The 26,258-nt window shown below is 40.8% G+C and overlaps 1 protein-coding gene and 1 long non-coding RNA gene across 3 annotated transcripts in view; one reads left to right on the top strand and one right to left on the bottom strand.

Annotated features, from left to right (window-relative positions):
• Positions 1 to 1,120: 1,120 nt before the first annotated feature.
• LOC118096503 (solute carrier family 22 member 15-like) lies at positions 1,121 to 25,942 on the bottom strand. Of its 2 annotated transcripts, none has more exons than XM_035138420.3 (12): positions 25,764 to 25,942; positions 23,637 to 23,783; positions 18,021 to 18,153; positions 16,325 to 16,489; positions 10,267 to 10,396; positions 9,326 to 9,547; positions 8,137 to 8,277; positions 7,886 to 7,974; positions 7,466 to 7,574; positions 5,785 to 5,857; positions 4,698 to 4,861; positions 1,121 to 3,141 (listed from the first exon to the last, which is right to left on the bottom strand). In XM_035138420.3, exons 1-12 carry the CDS (start codon positions 25,845 to 25,847, stop codon positions 3,138 to 3,140), a joined length of 1,461 nt encoding a protein of 486 aa, XP_034994311.1. In that variant the 5' UTR covers positions 25,848 to 25,942; the 3' UTR covers positions 1,121 to 3,137. The 2 variants fall into 2 exon arrangements, with proteins under 2 accessions (XP_034994311.1, XP_034994310.1); XM_035138419.3 differs by having other exon boundaries at positions 4,703 to 4,861.
• LOC148685609 (uncharacterized) overlaps positions 25,642 to 26,258 on the top strand; it is a 28,043-nt gene continuing 27,426 nt past the window's right edge. The window contains exon 1 of the long non-coding RNA XR_015949977.1: positions 25,642 to 25,785. This is a non-coding gene — a long non-coding RNA (uncharacterized LOC148685609). The remainder of the gene's footprint in view (positions 25,786 to 26,258) is intronic.

Raw genomic sequence — 26,258 nt, 5'->3', positions numbered from 1 at the left:
AGCCTTTTCCCATAAGGGAGATAGCACCCAGCAAAACATCACCACAGGCAGGGATTTTTTTTTCATTGGAGACCCTGGGCGGAGTAAGTAGAGGCAATCTCATCCTATATTTCCACACTATGGCTACAGACCAAACCATCTGTCAGGAGAGCTACAGCCTGGCCAGGATGACTTTCCTGTTATACCTTCTGGGATTGACGAGGCATGTGACCCCCACCTGTCCTGAGTCTACTCCAGTTGAGGAATCACATGCCTACTCCCCAAACTAGCGAGCTCCACCTTGGCTGTGGGTCCTTGCCTGCCTTCCCTCAGATTGTTTGATCAATTTTGTAGGTACTCTCTTGACGGCAGAGTACATGATTTCACCTTTTTGAGCGTTTGAGATACCATAGTTGTTTTGAGATATCAGCCTGAACAAGAGATCCCAGTGATTCCAACAGTTTACGGCAAGGAGGTCTAACCCTTTTCAGACCGTGTGCCACAATGACCCATGGTCAGCCCCCTTAGAGGCTGCATACCGGTATTGAACTAGCAAGGATGCTATAAAGTCCAGGCTGCCTTCCAATAGTCCATGCCCTAGCCACCCCTGGTTTAGTGTTTCTGATAAAGATTAATGCCAAGGAAAATGAAGAAGAATGGGATTTCACCCAAAAAAATATGCAGGCCCTACAAGTGTGTGTAGACCATGCGATACCAAGGAGGACTGGCTGTGTTCTTGAGCCTTAAGTAATTGCAACAACGTGTATCTGAGATGGGAAAGCAACACTGCAAGAATTCAAACCACAGAAAGGTGCCAACTATTATGAGACACCTCTGAAGTCAAAATCACAGGGTCATTCAGTTTAGCAAAATTGGTGAGCTACATACTTCATTTCTCAGGGTAAGTCAGCCTACTGATTCTTCTCTATTGTCCAGAGGCTGCTTCTGTTGCTGCCAGTAATGCTTTATGTGGTATCCTGTTTTTGCCCTTCCCTTTGCCAAAGGATTTACTGTATATGATTCTGCTCCTTCCTGTGCACAGAAAGACATAGGCAGAATGTTAGCCTGTCTTCAGACAGATTTACAAAATTTTAATATAAATGGAAGAGAAACGTTTTAACAGTAAAGAATAGAAACCACAGCATTTAAAATGTGTTTTTATTAGCCATTTGAAACATCATTGGAATGAAACAGCCTCATTAAAGATACATTATTATTTATCAGACATGAGAACTATTTCATTATGTGTCAGTAAGCTGATGGAGCAACTCACTTCTGCTTCCACAGGAGCTATATTTTCTCTTACAAAAATATAGATTTATAAAGCTTTCCATAATTATAAGCAAAACTCCACATTAAAAATGGGTCTTCCATCTTTTTTTCTGTTGTTTGGACATGAACACCATCATAAATTAATGAATTACCCAATGACATGGACAAAAAGTTCTGGCTGCTGTTTTGGGGCTTTAAAAAATGAAATATGCAGAAGTATATTTAAAAAGCCCCACAAACCCAATCAAGTTTAATAACCAAGTGCTGAAGCAAGGTGTTTAAATAAATAATAGATATTTAAAGGATTGTAAGCCAGGTATCGTAAGGGTGTTTTATCATTATTATTTTGCTATGCTTTATTTTAATAGTTGACACTGAAATCATAAACTGTAAAGGTAGATGGTTGTCAGCTGAGTCTTTGCCAGACACCCAAATGATTTGACAGCTGACAGCAGTCTGCTTGAATGCTATAAATTGTGGGCCTTGTTTCTAGCAGGCTATCAAAACACCATTTTAACCTTCAATTGTCCCATATATCAAAGGCAAAATGAAAAGAAATCCCTTTGGTATGATGTCATATTGTGAAAACTCTTGTTAGGACTGGATTCAAAGAACCGTAAGGAAAAGAAGTGGCAATGCAACATTACAAACAGTTTGCAGCTCATGCAATGCTATAGTGTAGTAGGGCAGGCATAGGCAGACTCGGCCCTTCAGATGTTTTGGGACTACAACTCCCATCATCCCTGACCACTGGTCCTGCAAGCTAGGGATGATGGGAGTTGTAGTCCCAAAACATCTGGAGGGCCGAGTTTGCCTATGCCTGGTCTATGGTGTTTCTCATGATTCAGTTTATGCAAAAAGCTCTTGTGCAAAAAGATGAACAGTTTTGGATTTACTTTCACTTTTATACTTTATGCCACTGATGTGGGCTACATAACAGCCCTTCTGAGCGGAGAACCTTTCTGCAGATGGATGGGCATATTTGTATCCAACCCATAATCATATATAACACTTTCTGCCATGATACATGGAAAGTCATTGATAACTTGCTTCACAAAAAACCTGCATTTCCTAAATGAGCACTTAACTGTTTCTAACAGCAGGTTGGTACTGCAATATATTCAATTCTTACTACAGACAAGTCATATTGCAGCAACAGTTTGAAACAGTAACAAAAGGCATCTTTGGTCTTTATAAATATTGTGGGACATTCATCTTAAAACATAAATACAAAAATATTGGCATCATGAAGAGTGTAAAAAGTTGTTGTTGTTTAGTCATTTAGTCGTGTCTGACTCTTCATGACCCCATGGACCAGAGCACGACAGGCACTCCTGTCTTCCACTGCCTCCCACAGTTTGGTCAGACTCATGTTGGTGGCTTCGAGAACGCCTAAATATTCCAGGCTGACCTGTAACCCTCCATTCTGAAGGTGCTTTAAGAAGCGTGTGCTAAGGATATCCTGAGCCTATTTAAATAAGCCAGATGCACCAATTAAATACCTTTCTCTTGCTTGCATGTTTAGGATTACCATAAAAATCCCCAGTATAATTTGACACTTACACAGTCAAGTCATCTAATCAATATAGGACTGGTCCTCCTTTTGTTACCAAAGACATAAATCACCAGGTAATTCTGAATGCCCTATAACGTTTATAGAGTGTGACAGTTTAAGGTAGATATTTCACTCCTTCATTGTTCCTCGTGAGTGTGTATAACCCGCCCCCCCCATTCACAATTTAAGTTCACATTATTGAGTGTACTGGGATTCCCAAAATACTTTTAGAGTTGAATCTTGATGGCACCACACCTCAACAGAGGAAGTACTGTTGTCATTTTCAACCAAGATATGGTTTTTGCACACTAATTGCTTTCTTCTAACTGATTTACCTGTTAAGCAGATGGAAAATAAATTATTAGAATGTGTTGTTGTTGTTTTTCCTACTGTTATCTACTATTATTACTAGTCACTATTATTATTAATCACATATAATACCTAACATTTTCTAAGCGCTATACAGGGATTAAAAGAGAAGACATTATCTGCCTGAAGGCTCACAATCTTAGCAAGACACAAAAGGAAAGGGGAGAGAAGAGAAAAACAAGAAAATTATGGTACCAACTCTTGAATCTCAGAAATATTATCTATACTAGTAGGTCTCCTGCCTTAAAAGATCATTACACACAGAATCCAGTAGCCCTGACAGATAACATGGCAGAGTGCAAAGCATGTTTCCTGTTGGGTATGTTGTCCTAGAACAATTGGAGCTGACAAATTATAAATAACACTGCTTCTATAGGGCTACGTAAAGTGATTTTTAATTGTGTTTTTACAAAAGTCTTTGCAAAAATAGTACTAAATGCTCCAACCTAATTTCAATTGAATTTCAAGTGTTTCAGTTACATGAGCATTTAAATACAGTCGTACCTTGGATCCCGAACGCCTTGCGAGTTGAACATTTTGGCTCCCGAACGCCGCAAACCCAAAAGTGAGTGTTCCAGTTTGGAACTGTTCTTTAGAATCCAAACGTCTGGCGTGGTTTCCGATTGGCTGCAGAAGCTTCCTGCTGCCAATCAGAAGCCACGCTTTGGTTCCCAAACGTTTTGGAAGTTGAACAGACTTCTGGAATAGATTCCGTTCGACTTCCAGGGTACAACTGTACTGAAAAAGTTACCTGACCAATTTTGCCACAGCTAATAGCTACATATGTCAAATAGAAATAAATTACTTGTACAATGCATGTTCTTTAAGAATTAGTAACTGTATATTTTACATCAATCAAATAATTTTAAAATATCTTCACAAAAATGTTCATTTCCTCTTAAATGACAAGCTTTTCTCTCATCTGAAAACCTTGACTGAATACTTTGAAATGTTCTATAGATTTAAAGAGTTTACATTAAATAACTGTAATTCCCAAATGCCACTGCTATGATGGGATCAGAATTACATTTCTTTTTAAAGTGGCCATGGCAAATTTGCTGAAACCTATCCATGACAACCACTAAAACAGACAAAACTAAGACACTTAACCATTTCCAGTTTTATTTGCCATATGTCTGTTGCTATAGGAAAATATTCCAGATGGCTTCCATAATGATGGAATGAGAAATATGAAACCAAGAGCTCTTCCTGATACCACACATTAAATAGCCTATCAGTAACAGCATGACTAAGTAAAAGCAAGCAAGGAGACGAGTGAATGAGATAACACAGAAACTCTGCTAAGAACATCATTTCCTATATACAAATAAAAAACAGATTACATCCAACATTTGGAGAATTGTTTCTCGTTAGACATTGAAAAAGATATTAAGTATGTACATTTGAGAAATAAGGAGAAAGGGGGGGAAATACTGTCAGATTTCAAATAAATTAGAGACTTCCTAGATTCTAATAGGGACAGGGGTTACTTCAAAAATAAATAAAAAATAATCATTTTTACTCTGCCTTTTTGCTTTTAAGTATTTGGTAGGTAGGTATCTGCAAATCTTCAATGGTCTCTGCAATGGGTTTATTCAGAGTTTCTGGTAGTAGAAGAGTAAGAAAACCAGCTGACAATCCACTGATTCCAAAGACCACAAATGGTACAGATGGGCCAAGGGATTTCTAGAAGAAATTAGTAATAAATTCATAATTGATACACACACACACTTACACAAGTTACTGAAGAACAAATACCAACAAATCTATTACCCACTCAGTTCATATTCCCAAGACAGGCATTTGAAAAAATATAATTGTATATATACAGATCCCCATAGGTTATACAGTAACAACAACAACTCAATGACAGCTCACTTTAAGTCCTGTTATCAATGGGTTGTATCCAATCCTAGTCCTACTCAATTTTAAAATTTACAGCTGTGGTTAACTTAGGTTTCTTGATTTCAATTGATCTACAGTGTGTATACCTTAGTTGGATACAACTCAATACCTTTTTGATGTGCTAAAGGACTGTTGTTGAAGACAGTTATATTCTACTACTGCTAAAGAAAATGGACTTTGCTAAAATATTTTCAGTCCATAGAAGGCAACCTACCATTTACTAGGAAAGTGCAAGAGTATGGTCACATCAGTTATGGCCTTGGATAACTATAGCATATGTATCCCTGCTTCATTTAGTGTTAAATATCATGTCTCTGTCTGTCTGTCTGTCTGTCTGTCTCTCTCTCTCTCTCTGTGTGTGTGTGCAAAATAAAAAAATTCCTTCAGTAGCACCTTAAAGACCAACTAAGTTTTTATTTTGGTATGAGCTTTCATGTGCATGCACACTTCTTCAGATACACTAGAAACAGAAGTGTCAGACCCTATATATATACAGAGGGTGGTGGGGGTGGGTGGGAATGGGTGATGGGCTGATGGGAGTGGTAAACCTGTAGATGGCTGATAACGGCTGCTGATGCTAAGGTGCTACTGAAGGAATTTTTTTATTTTGCTTCGACTCAGACCAACACAGCTACCTACCTGTAACTAGAACTCTCTCTGTGTGTGTGTGTGTAATGCAATACAATGGAGGGAAGTAAACTTACCAGGGAAGGGACAAATGGAGCCAAAATACCACCAAATCTACAAGTCATTGAACATACGCCTAAGCCAGCATTTCTGTTTCAAAAAGATAATTTGTGTTAAGTATCTGCAAAATATTTGCCTGAGAAGAGGGGATCAACACTGAAACCTTTTAATTTTTTTAAACAGTTAATGCATAACAAGATTGTTGGGCTGAAATAATCATGGACTCTTTACCCCATCAAAAAAAAATCCCAATGTATTACAATACTGGTTATCTTGTTATATTAGTTTCCATACAACTGACTTCCTAATCATCATACTGTGTAACCTGGAAGAAAGCTTTCAAGGTGATTTTTCGAAAATGGCATCTTACCACTAGGTGGTGATAAAACACCATTTTAAAATTTCTCCATAGTTCGTAAAGCATATTTTTCACTAAATGATAGTTATAGGTTTGGGGTGGGACCCCCCTAAACCCTGGAAATTCATAAATGGTAGGATTTTGATTATTTGGGGTATGAATGAAAATAACAAGCTGCAGAACTGTGCTAGACAAGGAATCCCTGGGTTGGCTTATGCAAACCAGCCTGGCCCAGCTACGGTAGTGAAGAACAAATCAATTAACATGACAAAAGGTTTTGATGGCCCATCTGAGAGGAATCCTTGGTCCTGGGCAGACAGATTGCTAAGGTGTGCTGGAAAGATGTCTTGGATTCCAGTGCTGCACTGTTATAGGGAACAAGTCTCTCTTGAGATGACAATGCTATAAGATCTGGACTCCCTCCCTCCAAACTCAGGTGTAAATACATGAATAAATAATATTTCTTAAAACTATGATAACTGTCAGGGGACCTCCCTACAGGGAGCCTCCCCCCATCATTCTGACCAGCACTTCGCCCAGCGAGAGTGGCAGCAGCAGGTCACGGGGAGGAAATGAGGATGGGAGCAGAGTGGAGGAGGCATGGCTCAGCGATGTATCAGAGCCCCTGCACCACTCCAGCCAACAAGTAGGAGAGGGAGCACAGCCGCTTCCAGCGCCCGAACTGAGGTGCGCGCCCAAACGCAAGGTTAGAGGGTGGCGTTTCGGGGTGCCCAAGCTATTATGCTGGCCCCGAAGCAGAAGGACGCCATTGCCGGATTCTGTGAGTGACTAGGAGGTCATGTTTTCCGCTATCTCTGCACTGTAAATACTATGCACAATAAAATCGTTAAAGACAGAACGGACTTGGGCGTGTTTACTCGGGAGTAGCCACAACAATCCCGACAATAACCTCAACCACGTCTTCAATTCTCTAAAGGAGCACAGAGCCTGGAATCCCAGGCATGCCTTGGCAGGGATTGGGGTGGCCGGTAACAACACAAATGTTTAAGCAGAGAAATGTATTCAAGCATGCAATATTGTTTCAAATGCGATTAGCTGATCACATATGGAATCCGCTTCCTTAAAAAGCAGTATATATGAATCATTTTGTCCCAGAAAGACTTGAAATGTGGAGAACTCTCCATGATTTAAAATATTCAAGCCTCTGAACATGTAACTCAGGAACATAAATGTTAATGCTGGCACATCTATAGCTTGTATGCTGAATGCACTTGCTGATAAGGTTTAATTTCTTTGTGCATTATTGCTCTTGGTATATGAGAATCGTATGGGATTTGAAGCAAACATTTTTAAAAAAATACAAAAAGAAAATTGTTTACCTCACTACTGTTGGGTAGAGTTCTGAAGTGTAAATATATATGATGTTGAAAGCAGCACTTACAGTCAATTTCCCACATAAAGCTAAGATGCTGGGACTGAATAAAAATCCTAAAACAGAGTTTGAAAGAAATGTGTTACCATTATCAGCTCCACCTTCCCCCATTAAGTAAAATGACACACAAAGATAAAGTTCTGATTTGGCCACATTTGGAGAAGATTCCACTGAAAACAAGGAAATTGTTTCAAGGACATTTTTACAGTATTTAAGTTCAAGTGGCAGCTTCTAACTTGTGTCAGAAGTTCTTTTTTTAAAAAGTTCTTCTTTAGCATTAAAACACTGCATGCACTTGGATTTCATGCCTTTTGATGAGATCAATTCTCTGTGTGTAATGTTTACTTAGAAAAGGACATATACTCACCACCTCTATTTTCTGGTAGGAACAAGGTGAATATACAGGCAAGGCCTGAAAATATCAAAAAAGCAGTTGTACTTTTACGTCTTCCTGACCTAAAGAGAAAATGTAGCAGAAGCTCAGGCTGAAATCTCTGCAAAAATGTATTTTACGATTTGATTATTTGAAATGATATTATATTTTCTGTTAAGGGTCAACTATACAAGTGAAGGAAAGCCAATGATGTCAAAGGGTGGAAATAAATAAATAAATCTTACCATGGTTTTTCAATGAAGAACATGCAGAGTGGAAATGCTGGAACTTCTACAAGGCCAGAAAGAGCCACATTTAGATACAGGTTTCCTCCTAATTCACCAGCATTCAGCGTTAAGCCATAATAGATAAGGCTGCACACATACCTAAATGTATCAATTAAAGGTTGATCAGCTAATGCAGATCCTCAAAGGTCAGGCATGCATGCATATATATAAAGAATATGTACACAGCAGAAGAAAGCATACAACAATGCTACATGTACCAGTTATAACAGCAAGGACCAAAACAGAACTCCACCTGAGATTTTGCTAGTTGTCCGATTACGTTATTTTATGTTATTTTACCAATTGTGGTGCAATTCCTGTTCAGGTGCATTTCAAATACACCAATAAGGTAACTGTGCCATAAACAACAAATTTAGACAACTGGATTAAGATTCTGTTGAACCCCTTAAAACCTCAATCACGCCAACATTCATTTCAACTACATACAGAAAGATCAAAATCAAATTAGAATACAGGCAGCTCAACTTCTTCTCTTTCTCAATCCCTAAAAGAACTAGAGAAAGAAAATTTCTCTGCATGTCCACCGCAAGTGATTATTTTGCACCTGGTTCTGACTGCAACAACATCCAGTATAATCTTTAGTACCAAAGAATTTGGGGAGACCCAAAACCTACAGTCATAAAACAAAACCAACTCATATGAAGCAGTCCATCAAGAAAGAATATTGTATGGTAGTTATTTCAGTTGTAACCTTCTTTCTGGAGTGATACCCTTAAAAAATAAATTTGCTTTAAAAAAGGGGGGGACCTTGTGCTCTTAAATCCCCTAAGACACACATTCATAAACACTTCTAAATGGAATTCATAATAATAGTTCTATTATACTCATAATGATGATCTCTTTAAGCATTATGCCACAGAAGGTATGAAACTTAGAAAAAGAAAGAAAGAAAAACTTCAACTTTGCTCTGGGGGCAGAAGAGGCAGAATCAAAAGAATAATGCCTCACAACTCAGAAAAACTCATAGCTCTTTCTAAATATTTATTTACTTTTGGAAATGTCAGGTAATTTTGAAGATGTTCCAATGGGGCATCAGCAGAACAACATTTTTTCAAACAGCCCAAAGTTTGCTATTTTGTGTGTGCAACTAATTCATGTACCCTGAGAAGCTCTTTTTATTAATTACCAAATATACATCAAGATGACAGTGCGCCACCGAAGGATTGGATGCTTAACGAGGCTTCGGACACCAGATGCTGAATCATCCTTTTTTACTGCTCCTGTGCATTGCTTCAGTTTCACAGACAGTCTTTCTTTCCCATTACCAAGGGCTATGTATTGTAGCACATTCTCTGCTTCTGTTGTCTTCCCTTGGGAGTATAACCATCTTGGTGATTCTGGAAGCATGCTGTAAAAAGAAACATCAAAACCGAGATGTCCATGGATAATTACTTTGGGTTTTTTTAATCTGTATATTAACACAACTGTCTTTTCATTAGATCATCATATATCACTAGCCTTTCAAAGCTTGACAAAATCTATCAGAAAGCAGGTAAAGCAGGTAAAAATACTTAGTGTATGCTAGTGATTCGCAGTCTTTTAAAATTATGAATCTGCAAACCACTGTGAGATTAGCCAAATTTATCAAAATATTTTAACCATCCTGGTACAGAAATGACAACGAACAAGACTACTTCCAGTTCTCTGGCTCCCAAATTAGCAAAGCCACAACCCCACATTATTTATATATCCACCCATTATGGTCATATTCCATAGACATAAATTATTTTCATAAATCTGTAAAAGTACAAAAACTGTTAAATCATTTAATTCTAATAAAGCTATACTGCATATGCAAACACCGCCAACCTTGACTTCCATGCATACAAATGGGTGTTTGTGAGAATCACAAGCAACTGGATTTTTCTTCTGATTATATCGTTCCATTAGCAGTATGTAAGCATTTGATTATGGACAGCAAAAAAACAAACAAACCCCAAGTTCCTCTAACTTATTTTACTTAGAACACAAGTCATTTCAAAATTCTACCTTTACTAGTCTGCTCTCCAGTAATAATACTTTACTTCTGGTTTGCAAGTTACATAACATACACAAAAAATCACTTACAAAGAGAGAAGGAGAAAGAAAAGTCCTGGAGAATTTGACACGAAGGCAAGGAAACGCCACTCTCTTATGTAATAACCCAATAATGCATAAATCGCTATGCCAACTGCAAATGTGAAATTTGTTAATGAGCCTGAAAATAGAAAAAAAAAAACCGAAGAGGTTTCATTAACTATGGCTGTAAGTCTCTCCACATAGAAAGTATACATACAGGGTGACCCAAAAGTAGGTATACAGTTGAATCAATGAAATTCATCACAACAGATTATATGGGTACACATAACTGACATACAACAAAGTGGTAGTTAAATTTCAGGCTGGCAATTGGAAAGAATAGTGGAGTCAGATAAAAGGATTATTGTGAATGATGAAAGCAAGTGGATTCTAACGCAGTATACCTACTTTTGGGCCACCCTGTTGTTGTAAGAATTTAAGGTCTTATATATATATAAATTAAATGTTCATAAATTTACAAGGCAAAGACATACATAAGTATATAAACCACATCTGAAATAGTACAGGAGAGCAATCCTAAAACCATTTTGACTCTCCCAAATTGACCTCAAATGTTTCTCTGCAAGGAGGAAGAAAATCGGAAAGCCTCTCCATTGTCATCTGCTTACCTGTCTTTGGGGCATCTTTGTTTATTAATAGGGTGAGCCTATTAATTCAGGAATTAAAGTATTTACCATCACAAAAGAATGGTCCAGCTGCCCAAGTAAGTAATGCTGGCCATTGTCAGGTATCCTGGCAGACAGGATTTCTGTTGTAGACTGCCTCCTTCAGTGATTTATGTGTGATGTTTTGGGGGGTGGTCTTGAGCTACAGCAGGGGTGTCAAACTCAAATTCATCGGGGGCCGCATCAGCAGTTTGGTCACCCTCAAAGGGCCGATTGTATCTGTAGGACTATGTATCCACTCTTTATTATCATAAATTATTGTCACTGCATTCAATTATTACTGTTTTTTGTAATAATGTAGTCCCCTTGGAACGCCCTCCCACCAGATGTCAAGGAAATAAACAACTCCCTGACTTTTAGAAGATATCTGAAGGCAGCCCTGTTTAGGGAAGCTTTTTAATATGTGACATTTTAATGTATTTTTAATCTTTGTTGGAAGCCGCCCAGAGTGGCTGGGGAAACCTAGCCAGATGGGCAGGGTACAAATAATAAATTATTATTATTATTATTATTATTATTATTATTATTATTATTATTATGCTATGACACTGTTTCAATTGTATAGTGCAGACTGAGTCCTTGAAGAGTCTCTGGCAGAGTAGGCAGTGGATCAATTGTCTGACTCGGTATAAGGCAGTTTCATGTGTTCACCCTGACTTGTATGCTGAACATTCTCCAGGACGTGGTGAACCACAGTGACTTAGTGGGCATTCAAAAGACCAGTTGCTATGAGAAAAATAATAGCTCACAACTGCTCCATCACACAGTCATCACTATGTAAAAACAAGTGTGTGAATCATCTTTTTTTTCTACCTCCAACAAAGGCTGTAGTCAAGTGTCACTTTCTGAAAGTCTCAGTGATTACTATCAAATTGATATTGGCTGGACAAATAAAGAAATAATGTAGCAAAATTATTTCTGGACTGCAGATGGGATTTTGTGTGCTTGACTATTCCTCCATGGGAATGGGGAAGAGATAATCAAAGATTAAAAACAAACACTAGACACCATCTTCTTGACTTTTAAATTTCTGTCTTGGTGTATTATTTTAAAAGTGGAGGAGCATTCAGTCATGTAATTCCCCACAAAGCTGCAGTCTAATGGAAGTCCAGTTACCTGGACTTCCTGTTATCTGCTACTGGTGGGCTGGGTTGTAGAGAAAGGGGGACGAGGATAGCGATGGGTCTCTCTACAATTTGCTTCCATGAAGCGCACAAAAGTGGAGCAGAGTGTGGAGCGCGAGCCGCCTTCTTCCACCGGGGCGAGGAAGCCGGGGTGCATTAGGGCCCTGCGGGAAAGTGACCCAAGCAGGGTCCCTCTGTCCAGCTTGTCTGGGTCTTAAATACATACACCTTCCACCCAAAGCGAGAGATCGGCGGGGTGCAGAGATGCGTGCGTAAAAGCTCTCTCGAGCACTCTCTCTCTCTCGTAACTCCTGGGGTTTGCAGCAGCTGTGTTTGGAGGAGGCGTTTACAGCCCAGGATTCATTCATTCTCTCTCTCTCTCTCTCTCTCTCTCTCTCTCTCTCTCTCTCTCTCTCTCTCTCTCTCTCTCACACACACACACACACACACACACACACACAGCGCCTAGGATCCGCTTTCCCTGCAACACTCACTTTAACTGACACGGTGATTACTTTCCACTCATTCTGAACGCCTTTCAAAAGAAAAGCAGGGTGCGGGGAGGGGGGGAAAACCTCGGCAGGGTGCAGAGATACGTGCGTAAAAGCGCTCTCTCTCTCTCTCTCTCTCTCTCGTAACTCCTGGGGTTTGCAGCAGCTGTGTTTACATGGGTGATTACTTCGGGAGAACTGCTGGAAAGATCCTGGAGATCCTCCCTCGATCAGTGCAGATTTTTTTAAAAAAGTTTCTTCCCTCCTCTCTTAAACATCTCCCCCACCATCGATCTCACTCTTGCTCTCTTGAATCTTAACATACTCTCTCTGCCTCCCCTCCCCGCCCAGTCTCACTGCTGCTCCTCCCCATTTGCTGTAACGAACAAGTTTCTGGTTTGGGTTTTTAAAGTTGCTTTTGAAACCCCAGAATCATATCTTCTTGTTGTTCAGGAGTTCAAAAAGGGGTGCATGGTTCTCACACGCCCCCGGCTCCTCCACGACATCTCCTCCCTGCTGGAGGAGCTGCCCTTCAGCCCCACAGCGCTTGCCCGCCTCCACCATGCCGTGATGCACGGTGCCCGGAGCCTCCAGCCAGCCAGAGGAGCCGCCCTCCAGCCGCTGCCCGCCCAGAGGGAAACGTGGGGGTGAGGGTGGGGGCGCTTGAGGAATCTGTGCACCACGGCGCCAGATAAGCTGAAGATAGCCCTGGCGCTCGGCCAGCCAGCGCCGTCGCTGCTGCAGCTGCTGCTCGTCGCCTCGGACTCGGAGGAACGGAGGAAGTGCGACAGGGCGAGGAAGGGGAAGGAGCTGGGCGTGCGCGCTCTCAGGTTCCACCGCCTCCCCGCCTGCGGGGCCCTGCGCCCCCTGCAGGGCATTGCAGGCATTGCAGGGAAGCGCCTCTGCAAGCCAGCAGCAAGCAGCAAGAGGAGGGAAAGCTGCGAGTGGCAAGCGGCGGGCGAACGGGCAGGCAAGTGGCGGGCAGGCAAGCGGCGGCTACACGGGCCACATGACAAGGTCTGGCGGGCCGGATTTGGCCCGCGGGCCTTGTCTCTGACACCCGTGAGCTACAGGGTGGGCAATTTCAAAAGTCTATATAGAAGCTTGCACACCATTGTTCTGGGTTCCTCCTCCCTCCTGCATGTGATGAGTGAGCACCCTGTTGCAACAGTTTAATAAAGATCAGGCTTACTAGCTGCTTTGCTTCTCAATATTCTCTGGTTGGCCCCTGTTATTTTCTCCTACTGATAGGGAACCCACTTAAGGACTCTGTGCAGGCTCTTGGATACCCCAGAAGGGAAAAGAAGCAGATTTTTTTCTACATCACTGTATAATAAGACCATAATTCATAAACCCTTACTCATGAGAAGTCCAAAACTGTTTAGTTAAGTGCTTTATGCATGTTTTAGCCTATAAGCTAAAAGACCTGAAACACCTTTGTGGACTTTGCCAATTGGCAACCAACTCGAACATTTAGGAAATAAAATTTAGTATTTGAATCAAGTACAATAAACTATCTTAACTACATACTCTAACCTTCTTGAATCTTAGGCAAGCTAGCAAGCCATAGCAAACTTACTTTAAGAAATTAGATCCCAATTGTTTAAGAACACTTTTTGAAATTCAAGCATCTAAAGCAGGCATCCCCAAACTGCGGCCCTCCAGATGTTTTGGCCTACAACTCCCATGATCCCTAGCTAAGAGGACCAGTGGTCAGGGATGATGGGAATTGTAGTCCAAAACATCTGGAGGGCCGGAGTTTGGGGATTTTACTCTAAAGTGAGTAAAATGAAAAACAATCAGCAGACATGAACTGAAAAAAAGATGAAGAAAAAAAGAGTTTGGATTTGATATCCCGCTTTATCACTACCCTAAGGAGCCTCAAAGTGGCTAACAATCTCCTTTCCCTTCCTCCCCTCCCCCCAACAACACTGTGAGGTGAGTGAGGCTGAGAGACTTCAGAGAAGTGTGACTAGCCCAAGGTTACCCAGCAGCTGCATGTGGAGGAGCAGGGAAGCAAACCCGGTTCACCAGATTATGAATCTACCGCTCTTAACCACTACACCACACTGGCAAGAAAATGTTGTAACTGATGTTTCTCAGCATAATCTAAAATATAATCCAGAATAGAGATAGGAACTACATAAATTATGTAGGCAATAGACCGAAAGCCATTTTCAAAAGTATTAACATTTCAAACTGAACTATTTATTTATTTATTGGGGGGTGGGGAGGGAGAATCCCACCAATTTTAATACACTTTACTCGAAGACTGCAATCTTATGCACCCTTACGTTCAACACCTCTAAAGACAGTGGAACCTTGTTCCAAGTAAACATGCTTAAGATTGTGCAGCGAGTCGCCACATTACTATGACTGCAACCTTAATCTATATGCTACTTGGACTTTCAGAATTTTCTAAACAATCTGTCAGTCAAGGGAATTGTGGATTAACAAAAAGCTTGGCTATTTATTTTATGTATTATTAACTGCACTAGTTACCAATAAGATCAGTTCACAACTGCAGTTCAAAACCTGTAGCTTACAGAGTCTCAGATGCTGCTGTCATGACAACACACACATCATCAACACAGTTGTGAAAGGCAATGATCAAAGCCAGGGAGGTCTGAAGTGGGAAGCGTTCTCTACACATGTAGGCTTGCTGCACCATTCAGAATCCTGATCCTGAAGGGTTTACAATGACACGGGGAGGCCTAAACATGTAGAGCAGGCTCCCGTCTTCAGACTCCTGCTGAAGTTGATGGCGGGTGGAAATGAGGATGTAACAGCAGGTGTGGGGCAAGTGAATGCTGTTCCCTCCAAATGATGGTAATGGGACAAGGACAGAATGCCTATAGTGGCTGGAGGGTTTGGGCAAATTCCACTGGAAAGAGAAATACACAGAGAAAAGCACTGAAGTCTAGCTGCTGTGTTCGATCTATGAAAGCCCATTCTTTGCAAAGTACAAGTTATCATTTGTCCTCAGTGATAAACTAGCCTTCTGACATACGGTTAGTTCAGTGGTGCTAAACAAGAGTGTTTGGAATATGATCCTGCCCAAGGATAACATTTTAAAGTAATTTTATGCAGTGCCTATCTGTCACAGGCAGGACAACATGCAAGAAAGAAAATGAAAAGGTCATGAAGGCTTCCCTGAATGCTCTAAGGTTCCTGCTGAAAACCAAAATGGGTGTGTGAGAAATTAATAGTTGCTCAGTCTCCCCCAAGACAGTAATTTAACATCATGTGTGGTTTAAGGGGCAGGAAAGTCTCATTCAAACACTGAGAATCATTACTTGGAAGACTGGGTGGAGGGAGAGAAAAGAAAAAGAAGCCCACAGTAGAAATTTATGGGGGGGGGAGTGGGAATGTGCTTCTGCCAATGCTTAAGTTTTTGAGCAATAGAATTAGGAGTATTAAAAGCAAAGAAGTAAAATATCTATTGTAAAGAAAAAATGTCTATCATAAAAAAACATACCGTAGTTGACTGAACAAATTCAGTGTTGTATCCACCTAAATAGATGCATTGAAATTAATGAATCTAAGCTAGTCATAGCCATTATTTCCAATATGTTTACTCTGAGTAGGACACAACTGGCAAAAAGCCTCAAAGTCTTAAAATTTTACAGTTTTTAGTAACTGGTTCTACAGAATCACAGAATCAACTTCCCATCAGAAATAAAGACCTACTAAATATATTCTTAAGAATTGCCAGAATTTTAGGAACTGCATATTTAGCAGACTGAATCAAATTCTCATATCTTACCTGTCAACGCCCAAAAGGATTTTCCTACATATTCTTGTGTCAAAACAAAAGACACTAGAGACATACCACCATTTGTAATTCCAACGAAAAAGCGTGACATTGCAAAAATGTCATAGTTTGGAGCAAATGCTGAAACATACCCAAAAATGACATCTAAGAAAAGACCTGCACAAAACATATAATGGGTAAAAAGAAATATTAGTTTTGTGGTGCAATCCTACATATGTCTACTAAGAAGTAAGTCCCATTGAGTATGTATAGGATTGCAGCTTTCAATGAAGAAAAAATATGGTGAAAGGAGAAATAATAAGTTTTTCCCCACACCTTAGGTGAAAACTTAGCTCCACTGAAATAGATCATACTGTACTTTAAGTATCTTAAAACATCAAAAGACAAATTATGCATACACACATAAGTTGACAGTACCCAAAATTAAGATTTATTGTTTAGAAATAATCAAATATGTTATATTTATAACAGGATGTAGCTACCACTTAACCCCAAAGTCTTCCTACTAAGTTATTTTAGTATGGACACAAATGTATCAGTTACTTGCAAATGCGTTAGCAATATCTAAAATATCAAAGGTGTCCAAATGGAAATCTACAAGACAACACTGCAATTCTGTGCATATTTACTTGGAGCAGAGGGTTGCCAACCTGGCACCTGACTGAGCATTCATTCAAAAAGGAGAAGTTTCTAGCCCTCATTCCCCCTGAAAGAAAATTATGAAGCCTGGCTGCTCCTTCCTGTGAAATCAGAGTTGCAATTGATGAGTTGTTTGGATACCAGGCAGCAGGAATCCCATGTGTCCTACAGAGCTACTCTTTCCCTTTAATGCACTTTGCCTGTTTCTTATTTTCTCGTCCTTAGATCCACCCACTTGCTGCTCTATTTTTCTGTTTGTTTGTTTGTTTTGCTGCATCACGGCTATGTGAAGCATTCACAGGCAGCTACTTCAGAGGCTTTCAAATGTGTGAAGTAGAGGAAGTGTGGAAATCACCTGTCACTTGTTTTGCTGCCTGTTGCTCCCATGGATCAGGCAGCTACAGGAGAGGGGCCTCGGCTGAATATTGGGAGGCAGGGTACGGCAACCCTGAGGCTGTTCAACCTCCTGGTTAACTGATGTACCAGAAAACAGCAGCTATTGAGGCTGCTCAGCTGACGCAGGAGGAAACATCCCCGCATGTCAGCTGAGTAAGTCCCACTTCCCCTCCATCTCACATGAGCTGGAGCAGCGGCAGGGCTTTCTTAAGCTGCTCAGCTGATGTTTTATGTTTCCATCTCATTTTTATTTCTATTCTTTTGGAGCTGGCAGTCATTTTGTGAGTGGTGCCCTTGGCAGCATCTGGAAATTCCAAGTGTGCTCCAGACCCAAAAAGGTTGGCGACTGCTGACTTAGAGGTTAAGCCCCATAGCATCCAATGGGGATTTCCCCTAGTTAAGTGCATTTAGTTTTACAGCGTAATTTTATTTTGTAATTTCATAATTTTGTGTACTGATTCTGAAACAACTCTGAAATATAATGTGTGTATGTGTGTGTATAAGTGTATACACACACAAATAAGGCACTCACACACCATCAGTATGAATCACTTAAATCTAAAAAAAAACCCAAAACCTAGTTGATATTAACTTGCAAATTTGAAACAACCAAAAGACTGTGCTAGATACACAGTTTTCCATATCATCTTACCTGTTAGATACACAGGCTTCCTGCCCAGTTTATCTGATAGTTGACCAAATAATATATTTCCAATAAGCAACCCAGCAAAGTACAAGGATGCTGCCAGGCTCACCTTATATGCTTCATCTCTGATTAAATACCACTGTTAAAAACAAAAAAAGGAATCTTTTCAGTTAAAACATAGTAACAAACCACTGAAAAGTTATCTAGGCCTACTAATCAGAAACTAGTGTAATGGCAACAGGCCCATTAGTCAGAAACAACTTGCTGCCGTTTCCAATGTAGCCAGGAGATCGGTTGGGAAGTGACTGCTGAATCCTGTCTCTGCTTGCTTGCATACATACTTGCTTACATACTCCTGAAACTGCTGCTCCCCATTCATTAAACTCCCAGTCAGGCTAAAGTAATATCTACCAGATGACAGAGGCAGGGATCCCTCCTGCCAATACAAACTGCAGTTTAAAATTTTCTCCCACTTTACAGGAAACAGACAAGACCCATATTCTGGCACACGGAACATAAATTTATTCTACCTTCCCACATCAGATTTTTTTTAATAAAAAAATGATTTCAAGTTTAAAGGTAAATTGTTGGTGCACTATACTTCCCAAGCATCTGTTTACAATGCATTTCATATTATATGTTGTTTTTCTACAAGAGGCTACTTAATACCCGCATGGCATGCAAAACTGCCTGGCTGTGAATGAACAAGGACTATGGTAGAATTGCACAATGGGAACAGTAAAATGCCTTCTACAACCCCCAAGGTCAGAAGTCATCTCAAGAAGAGAACACAGAAGCATATCCATCTCAGACCATTAGGGACATAGAAGAGCTCCCTGGTCTGGAATACATTTTGGAGTTTTGCGTAGGAAAGAACTGCAGTCTGACATAGGTTACTATGGTAACTAGCAAAATATCGAGCTGAATTCATAACGGCTCCTTGTTTAAACAGCTGGCCCTCATATTTCAGTGTAATTCTAGGAAGCTACAGATTTAGAGCTTCTGATGAAGTCATTGATATGTAGGTTAGTGATCAGTACAAGTACAAAAACAAACAACACCATACAATTGGGTGTTAATCCAAGCAGGAAGGTGAGACGAGCTACAGGAACCACCGTTATAAGAAATGAAAATGCAGTTGGATAAAATATTGAAATTAAGAGTGATGCTAAGAACACATCCAGCATTTTATTAATCTACATTGACATTTCTTACAAGTTTGGTTTCTGTAACTCATATTTTTTTTTCTTATTACATCTGTAGTTCTTACCTACCGTTACATGTTTGGCTCTCACTCAGTTTATAAATGCACAAAATTCAAATATAGATATTAGCATGACACCCCCCTCCATAACACTAAAACATTTAAACAATTACCAAAGCAATACAAGAGCCAGTTTTCAAAAACTGACATAGTATTACATTTATCAAGCCTTATCATGCCTATTTTTATATTAGTTTTGAGATGAGAAAAGCATACACCAATATAATTTTAATACACTTTGTGAGCCCATCATACCTTCAGGCCTTTGGCAAGTTCTTGAATTGTAGAATTGGAAGGGACCACGAGGGTCATCCAGTCCAACCCCCTGCAATACATGAAACTTTTGCCCAACGTGGGACTTGAACTCATGACCCTGAAATTAAGTCTCATGCTCTACCAACTAAGCCATCTGGCTAAGATGTAACAGAAGTTTTGACATGACCAAGAACATCTAGTTTATGAAGAATAGACGTTTAACTATCAGGATTTATGTGCAGAATATTATATGATTATTCCAGCAGTGATTTTAACCAGAACACAGAGGTACACCGCTCGAAATAATCATAAGCACTTCCATGCATACACCTGCAAAAGTAGGAATTTTATTATGTTAAAAATCACTGAGCCACCCCTCACTCCCACCATTTCAATTCTCCAGAATGCAATGTAATGTAGCTAGTTTGGTTCCATCCAGATGTTGTTAGACTGCAACTCCCATCATACCTGGCCACTGGTCATGCTGGCTGGGGCTGATGGAAACTGGAGTCCAATAACATCTGGAAGGCACTACGCTGGCTACTGTTTAAGGCTAGAGAGCACAAACACTTGAGTGTACTGTAGTAAGAAGGAAAGCAGAAAATGTATCCATATTTGCATGTGCTTACAAATCAATTTAAATACTATGAATACCAACATGAGGCTACTTGGAAGATACTACAGTAATTGCGTGACATCTTTCAATGATGGGCCCAAATTTAAACAAAATGCTGGTTCCCACAAGAGCAGTCACCATCAAAGGGTTTCAAGCAGCCTAGTTCCATGTTTAAAAGGTTCATAACCTGGGCAGCACCCTTTATGTACACAGCTAGCACATATGTACATCTTCAAACAGACACAAATCAGTAGCATGCAAGTGCCACATGGATAAGGGCTAGAAAATAATCTAAATGATTCTTAAACATTGAAATCAGGCTAGACACATGGAACTCTAGATGAGCAAATGCGTCGCACACACCCAATCCCATGCTTTACATAAGCCCTTTCAAGTATGTAAATGCTGCCTGGAACAATGTTTGAAAGAGATGCACATAGAGGCAGGGAAGCATGGCTAACAAGTAGCAAGAGAAATAATAAGTTTAAAAATAATCTAAAGGTGCACTAGAGAGCACTAAGGGTCAGAGAAGCTACCTGACAATATCACTTCCTCACATACAATTCTGAGGTGATAAAAACGCAAACTCTATAGCCATAGGTTTTCATCACTGCTTTATTAATTTTATTTCCTTACATTTATTTCCTGCCTCTCTTCTGCCACGGAATTCAAGGCAGCGAACATGTGGTCCCGAGATGGTCACCCATCCAGGCACTGACCAGACCTAGACCTGCTTAGCTTCAGCAAGGTGGTAGACTTATGTGCCTTCAGACCACACCCTGAGACACAAAAAGAGCACAGACATAGGAGGCTGCCTTATACCAAGTCAGACTTTTAGTCCAAGTAGCTCTGAATTGCCTACTACAATGACTGGCAGTGGCTCCCAGGGTTTTTGTAATCTCTAAAGCACTTTATAATCCTTATTGCATTTGCCCTAAAAACAGTGATAATTGTCGGTGGTGAAGCACATTGGTAATGCTGGTAATAGAACCAGAGCTAAAAGAATTGCATGTTGTAGAAACAGCTTGCAGACTTCCAAGAAAGCTGAATGCAGACTCTGCTTACTAACCAATCTACTAATTTCCTGCTGGGCAAACAGACCAGATTGTTCCTAAGGAAGAAGCAGTACGCATGATCGAACTTTTGTTTAACTTTCTATGTTATCAACATGATGATTCTAGCAAAAGCCCCTCCCCCCTTCTTGTTCTTTTGTAAAATCAAGTGGTTACTGCTAACCTTCTTTTAATGGGCAGCAGGAGTGGTTCAAAAAGTCTAATTTTTATTCAGCAAAAATGAAACAAGCAAGGGTATAAAATCATTTTTGCTTTTAAAAAAAATGTTTCCCTCTTTAGTAAGAAACATGCACATGTGGAGCACGAACCTATTATTAAATGTTCTAGATGATATTTGAAGTCAACTGTGATTAATGCAACGTAAGTATCATCATCCTGTATCTCTTGAACCTTAAAACAAACAAAAACAAAATAACAGGTGCAATCAAGAGCACTGTGCGTGGGGCCACATTCTCTGAGAGTTGGTGCCTTCCTCTGTGGATCTTCCTTTGTGGAGGCACAATTTAAAAGAAATGTGGAACAGAGATTTTTCTACAGTGATATCCAATTTACAGAATGCTCTTCCCAGAGACATCCAGCTAGAAGCAACCTTCCTTTTCACTGAACGGAGCCTTCTTAAAGGAATATAGAACAATGCTTATGAATGAAAATTGCCTGCATTTTACTGCCTTAACTTTACTGCTTTTTTATTATGTTATTTCTTATACAATCTTATGCACATATACATTATTGCTACTACATCATTAAACATTTGTTACATTTTCAACGTACTTGTTTCTTCTTTCCTTCTTTCTGTGTTATTTGTATTAAATCAAATATATTAAAATCAAATTTCCTCAAATATCCTTAGTCAAACCTAGCAAATTAAATCAAAAATATTGACTTCCCGTCACCTCCCGGAGTGCGCCTCATCTATATTACTAATGTACATACTTTCCTCTTCGTCTTATTATTGTCTCTTTTGTACATCAAAAATCCAATCATACCAACATATCTTGTAAGTTATAAGTTTGCGTTATAAGCCAGTCATTCCAAGGCTACCATGGAAATTACATTATTGTTAAATTGGCAGTAAAGTTAAAACTGCTCTATGTTTAAACTAGAGTGGTTCTCAACATAAAGGTTTTTGCCTGATGCTGAAATAATAATTTTGAGGGTGCCTGGGTACCTGGAGAGAGCATTCCAAAGGTGATGAGACCAAACTGAAAGGTTCTCTCATCCTGACTACTACCTGCTACCAAAAATGGCAGCAGCTGGAGAAAAGCCTCAGATGACAATCTCAGCCCATGTGGGAAGAAGTAATGCAATAGGTATTCAGGTTCCAATATGCTGAGGTTTTCAGGAATAAGAATAGGACTTGGAATAGGAATAGGAATAGGAATAAGAATAGGACTCAGTACAGCTGAAATGTGATCTCTTCACCTGGTCCTAGTTGGGAGTCTAGCCATAGTGTTCTTCATTAGCTGCAGTCTTCCACAACAGCCCCATGTATAGTGCAGGCATCCCCAAACTGCGGCCCTCCAGATGTTTTGGCCTACAACTCCCATGATCCCTAGCTAACAGGACCAGTGGTTGGGGAAGATGGGAATTGTAGTCCAAAACATCTGGAGGGCCGAAGTTTGGGGGTGCCTGGTATTGCAGTATTCAAACTGAGAAGTCACCTAGACATGGATAACTGTGGCCAGACATATTACAAACTACTTGTGAAACTCATCTGTTCCATAAGCAAGGTTGCCAGTAGCAGGAGCAGGGGCATTTGCTGTTTAAGTACTATAAACTCAAAGTACCCTGGGACACATGAAAGATGATGCAAAATTCTTTGGATCCTAAAAAATACAGACGACAAAAGAGAATAGAGATCCAAGAGCAAATGAACAGCAAAAGACGCTCAAAATACCCACAGCAGTATTTGACTGTATACATTAAACAGACTAGTTAGGCTTGTGAGACTTTTAAAGTATATAAACATAAATATGTGGTGTAACAAAATAAAAAAAATTCCTTCCAGTAGCACCTTAGAAACCAACTAAGTTTGTCATTGGTATGAGCTTTCGTGTGCATGCACATTTCTTCATGTGGTGTAAGTTACACTATGACACTTTCATTATAAAAGGATTCAGATCATACTGTAGTAAATTCTAAGCCTTGAAGAATTAGAATTAACAAATTATTTTTACTCAGGAGAACCGCATAAGGAGAAATTTTAGAACTATGAAACACTAAAGATTAGAGTACTAGTTCCAGTGACTTTTTCTTTAGCAGTGAATTCCATGTTCTCATTTAAAAATGAATTGCAACACACACACAAGCCCAAGGTTTTAAGACACAGCATCCTATATTGAAGCCATATGGGCAAAATAAGAAACCTAAAAAATAGAAAAGGATGTTAAGAAAGAGCAGAAAAATATACTTGCCTCTGTTGCTATGGATGTGAAGTTGCTGGTAAACCTGACATGTTTTGCTAGAGCCTCCCTACTAGTTTGAATCTCCTCCAGGTCGAGATGATATTCCGGCACTGCTCCCACTAGCACAATAAGCATAGATTGAAAGGCCACAAACACCTTAAAAGCAAAACAAGGAGTTTATTTAGAGCAATCAGTCAGATAAATAAATACACGTCAGGTCCCAACATTCAGTCACGCTCTGGTGTGACCAAGAAACAGAACGCAGTAGAGTTGTACAGACAAGAAAAATGGAATTTACGGTAGCTCCTACACCTATTGTGTCTAGGCCCTTTTACTGTCTGCCATACATATGATTGGTTGCTATTTCATTTTTATGGGACCAAGTAAAGCACTGTACTTGAGACCACTGTTTCAGTAAAGGCAAGACCTGATGCTTGCTGGACTTTCTCTCACTGGCAAGAATCCTGCAATGGGTTCTATTGTGTAGCTGACCACACAGTCTGCAATAATCTTCTACTTCACAAACACACTGGCCTTCAAAACAATTAGCATCATCGAAATATTCATACAAAGGCATTCCAACAACAAAAAAGAGAAGACTAATGATTTGCCACTGAGTGAATCTACAACCCCATTGAGTTTGTTCCACTGGACTTAGCTTAATCAGTGCTGCTGAAGGCCTCTCCAAGTTTCTAAATAATTTTTCAAATAAAGGCTCCAATTATGGAAACGATAATGCAGTATCCCCAAGTCATGACAGCAGTGTTGTATATCTTAATTTCCATTAAAAGATCACATCTCCTTTTCCACGTTTTTTTTTGTAGCCTTTAACAACAGTGGAACTCAAAGGAATCATACAGCATGCCCACAACTTGTGCACTTTCCTAAATCACGTACTGTATAGTCAAAACCCATCGGGTTCAATGGTGGGTGGGATTACCAAAGTCATTTTCCTGGAACCTTGCCCCCCTTTTTCTCCAGGGAAGTTTTGTTTAGGGAAGTTTTTAATGTTTGATGCAGTACTGTTTTTAATATTCGGTTGGAAGCCGCCCAGAGTGGCTGGGGAAACCCAGCCAGATGGGCGGGGTATAAATATTATATTATTATTATTATTATTATTATTATTATTATTATTATTGCCACTTGCCTGAAGCTGAATGTGCACAAGTTAAATGAATGTAAGTTGTGGGCTTACTGTATCTAGAGTAGCCCAGCATACACCCACTAATCAGAACCAGAACATTAACATTTGTGCCAGGGTAATAATCATGTTATTAATATTGCCATTACAACTTGGGAATGATACACTAGAAACACCACCTGCAAATTATTTATTTATTTTTAAATTTGTATTCCCCCCTTCATACACAATTTCAGGGAAGTTCACAACATAAATATACAAGATAAAAACAATAAATGACTTCAAAATCTTAAACAGCACTTTTTTTGAGGGGGGAGTGAGTTGGTCAATTAGTAGTGTGTGTGTGTGGGGGGGGGGGAATAGCTCATCAGCCTTTTCTTCTCCCCAATATATCCCTCATGGCTGCGGAGGTTTAGGACCAAATGGGCTACTTTCGCAGGCTGGCAAGCCTCTCCACAGCACGTGCAGAGCCTGAGAATCTTGACCTCAGGGTTGTGGGTCCTCCGAGGCCCACGCTGGGCAGGAGGTTGGATTAGATGACCCTCGTGGTCCCCCTTCCAACTCTACAATTCTATAAAATATTCCACAGGGGGAGGTCTCTCCCCTCTCCACACACCCAGCACCCCGGAGAGTGAGTCTCGCTGGTCAGGTGCTTCCAAATGAAGCAGCATCCTTTCACAAGCAGCTGCCTTGCAGAAACAAGCGACGTGGCTCCCCTCAAAGCGCCCCCCACCGAACTCAGCATCCTCCCTCGGGAGGCGCCACGAACCTCCACGAGGCAGCGTAGCCGCTTCCTGCCCGCCCCGCGCCCAGGTCCACGTAGCGCCCCGGCTGTTGCCTTGGCAACGCGCGCCACGCGCCACACACACACACAAAAACACACCCCGTGACAAAAGGGTCTGAGGCGGAGGGAATTATGGGGGCTACCGCCATCTGCTCGGGCGGGAGGGAGGAGGAGGAGGAGGAGCCTGGCGGGCCCCGCGCATCGCCCCCACCTGCAGCAGCACCAGGAACGCGGTGAGTTGCTTCTGCCTGGGGCCGAACTCCCCCACCAAGCCGAAGGCCTCGTCCAAGTCCATTGCTCCGTCGGGCCTCTCCGAAGCATCCCCGTCAGAGCGAGCGAGCGAGCGCCGTAGGGCCTCGAGCGCTTCTGCGCTAGGGGGTCGCCGCCGCCGCCGCCGCCGCGCGCCGCCGCCGCCGCCTAGAGGTGGTGAGGTGGCCGAAGTGTGGGGGAAGGAGGAAGAGAGAAGCGGTTCCTAAGCGACCTCTAGCGGCGGTTGCTGACAGGACAATGCCGGAGCGTTTGGGGGCGGGGCTAGGGCGCCGCCACTCGCATTCCTGCCCCGCCCCTTTTCTCCCCGATTCAGCAGCAAGGATTAAAGTAGGCGTGGGGGGGGCTGAGCGCGCAAGGGTTTCTGGGACAAAAGGCTGCTAATGGGACAGCGTCTGCGCGGAATTAGTTGTAGCGTTAACATCTAATTTGAAGAAAT

Source organism: Zootoca vivipara, chromosome 5 (genome assembly GCF_965207765.1).
Source record: "Zootoca vivipara chromosome 5, rZooViv2.hap1.1, whole genome shotgun sequence".
Taxonomy (NCBI): Eukaryota; Metazoa; Chordata; class Lepidosauria; order Squamata; family Lacertidae; genus Zootoca; species Zootoca vivipara.
The sequence above is the reverse complement of the archived record's forward strand: the minus strand, read 5'-3'. Positions and strand labels throughout refer to the sequence as shown.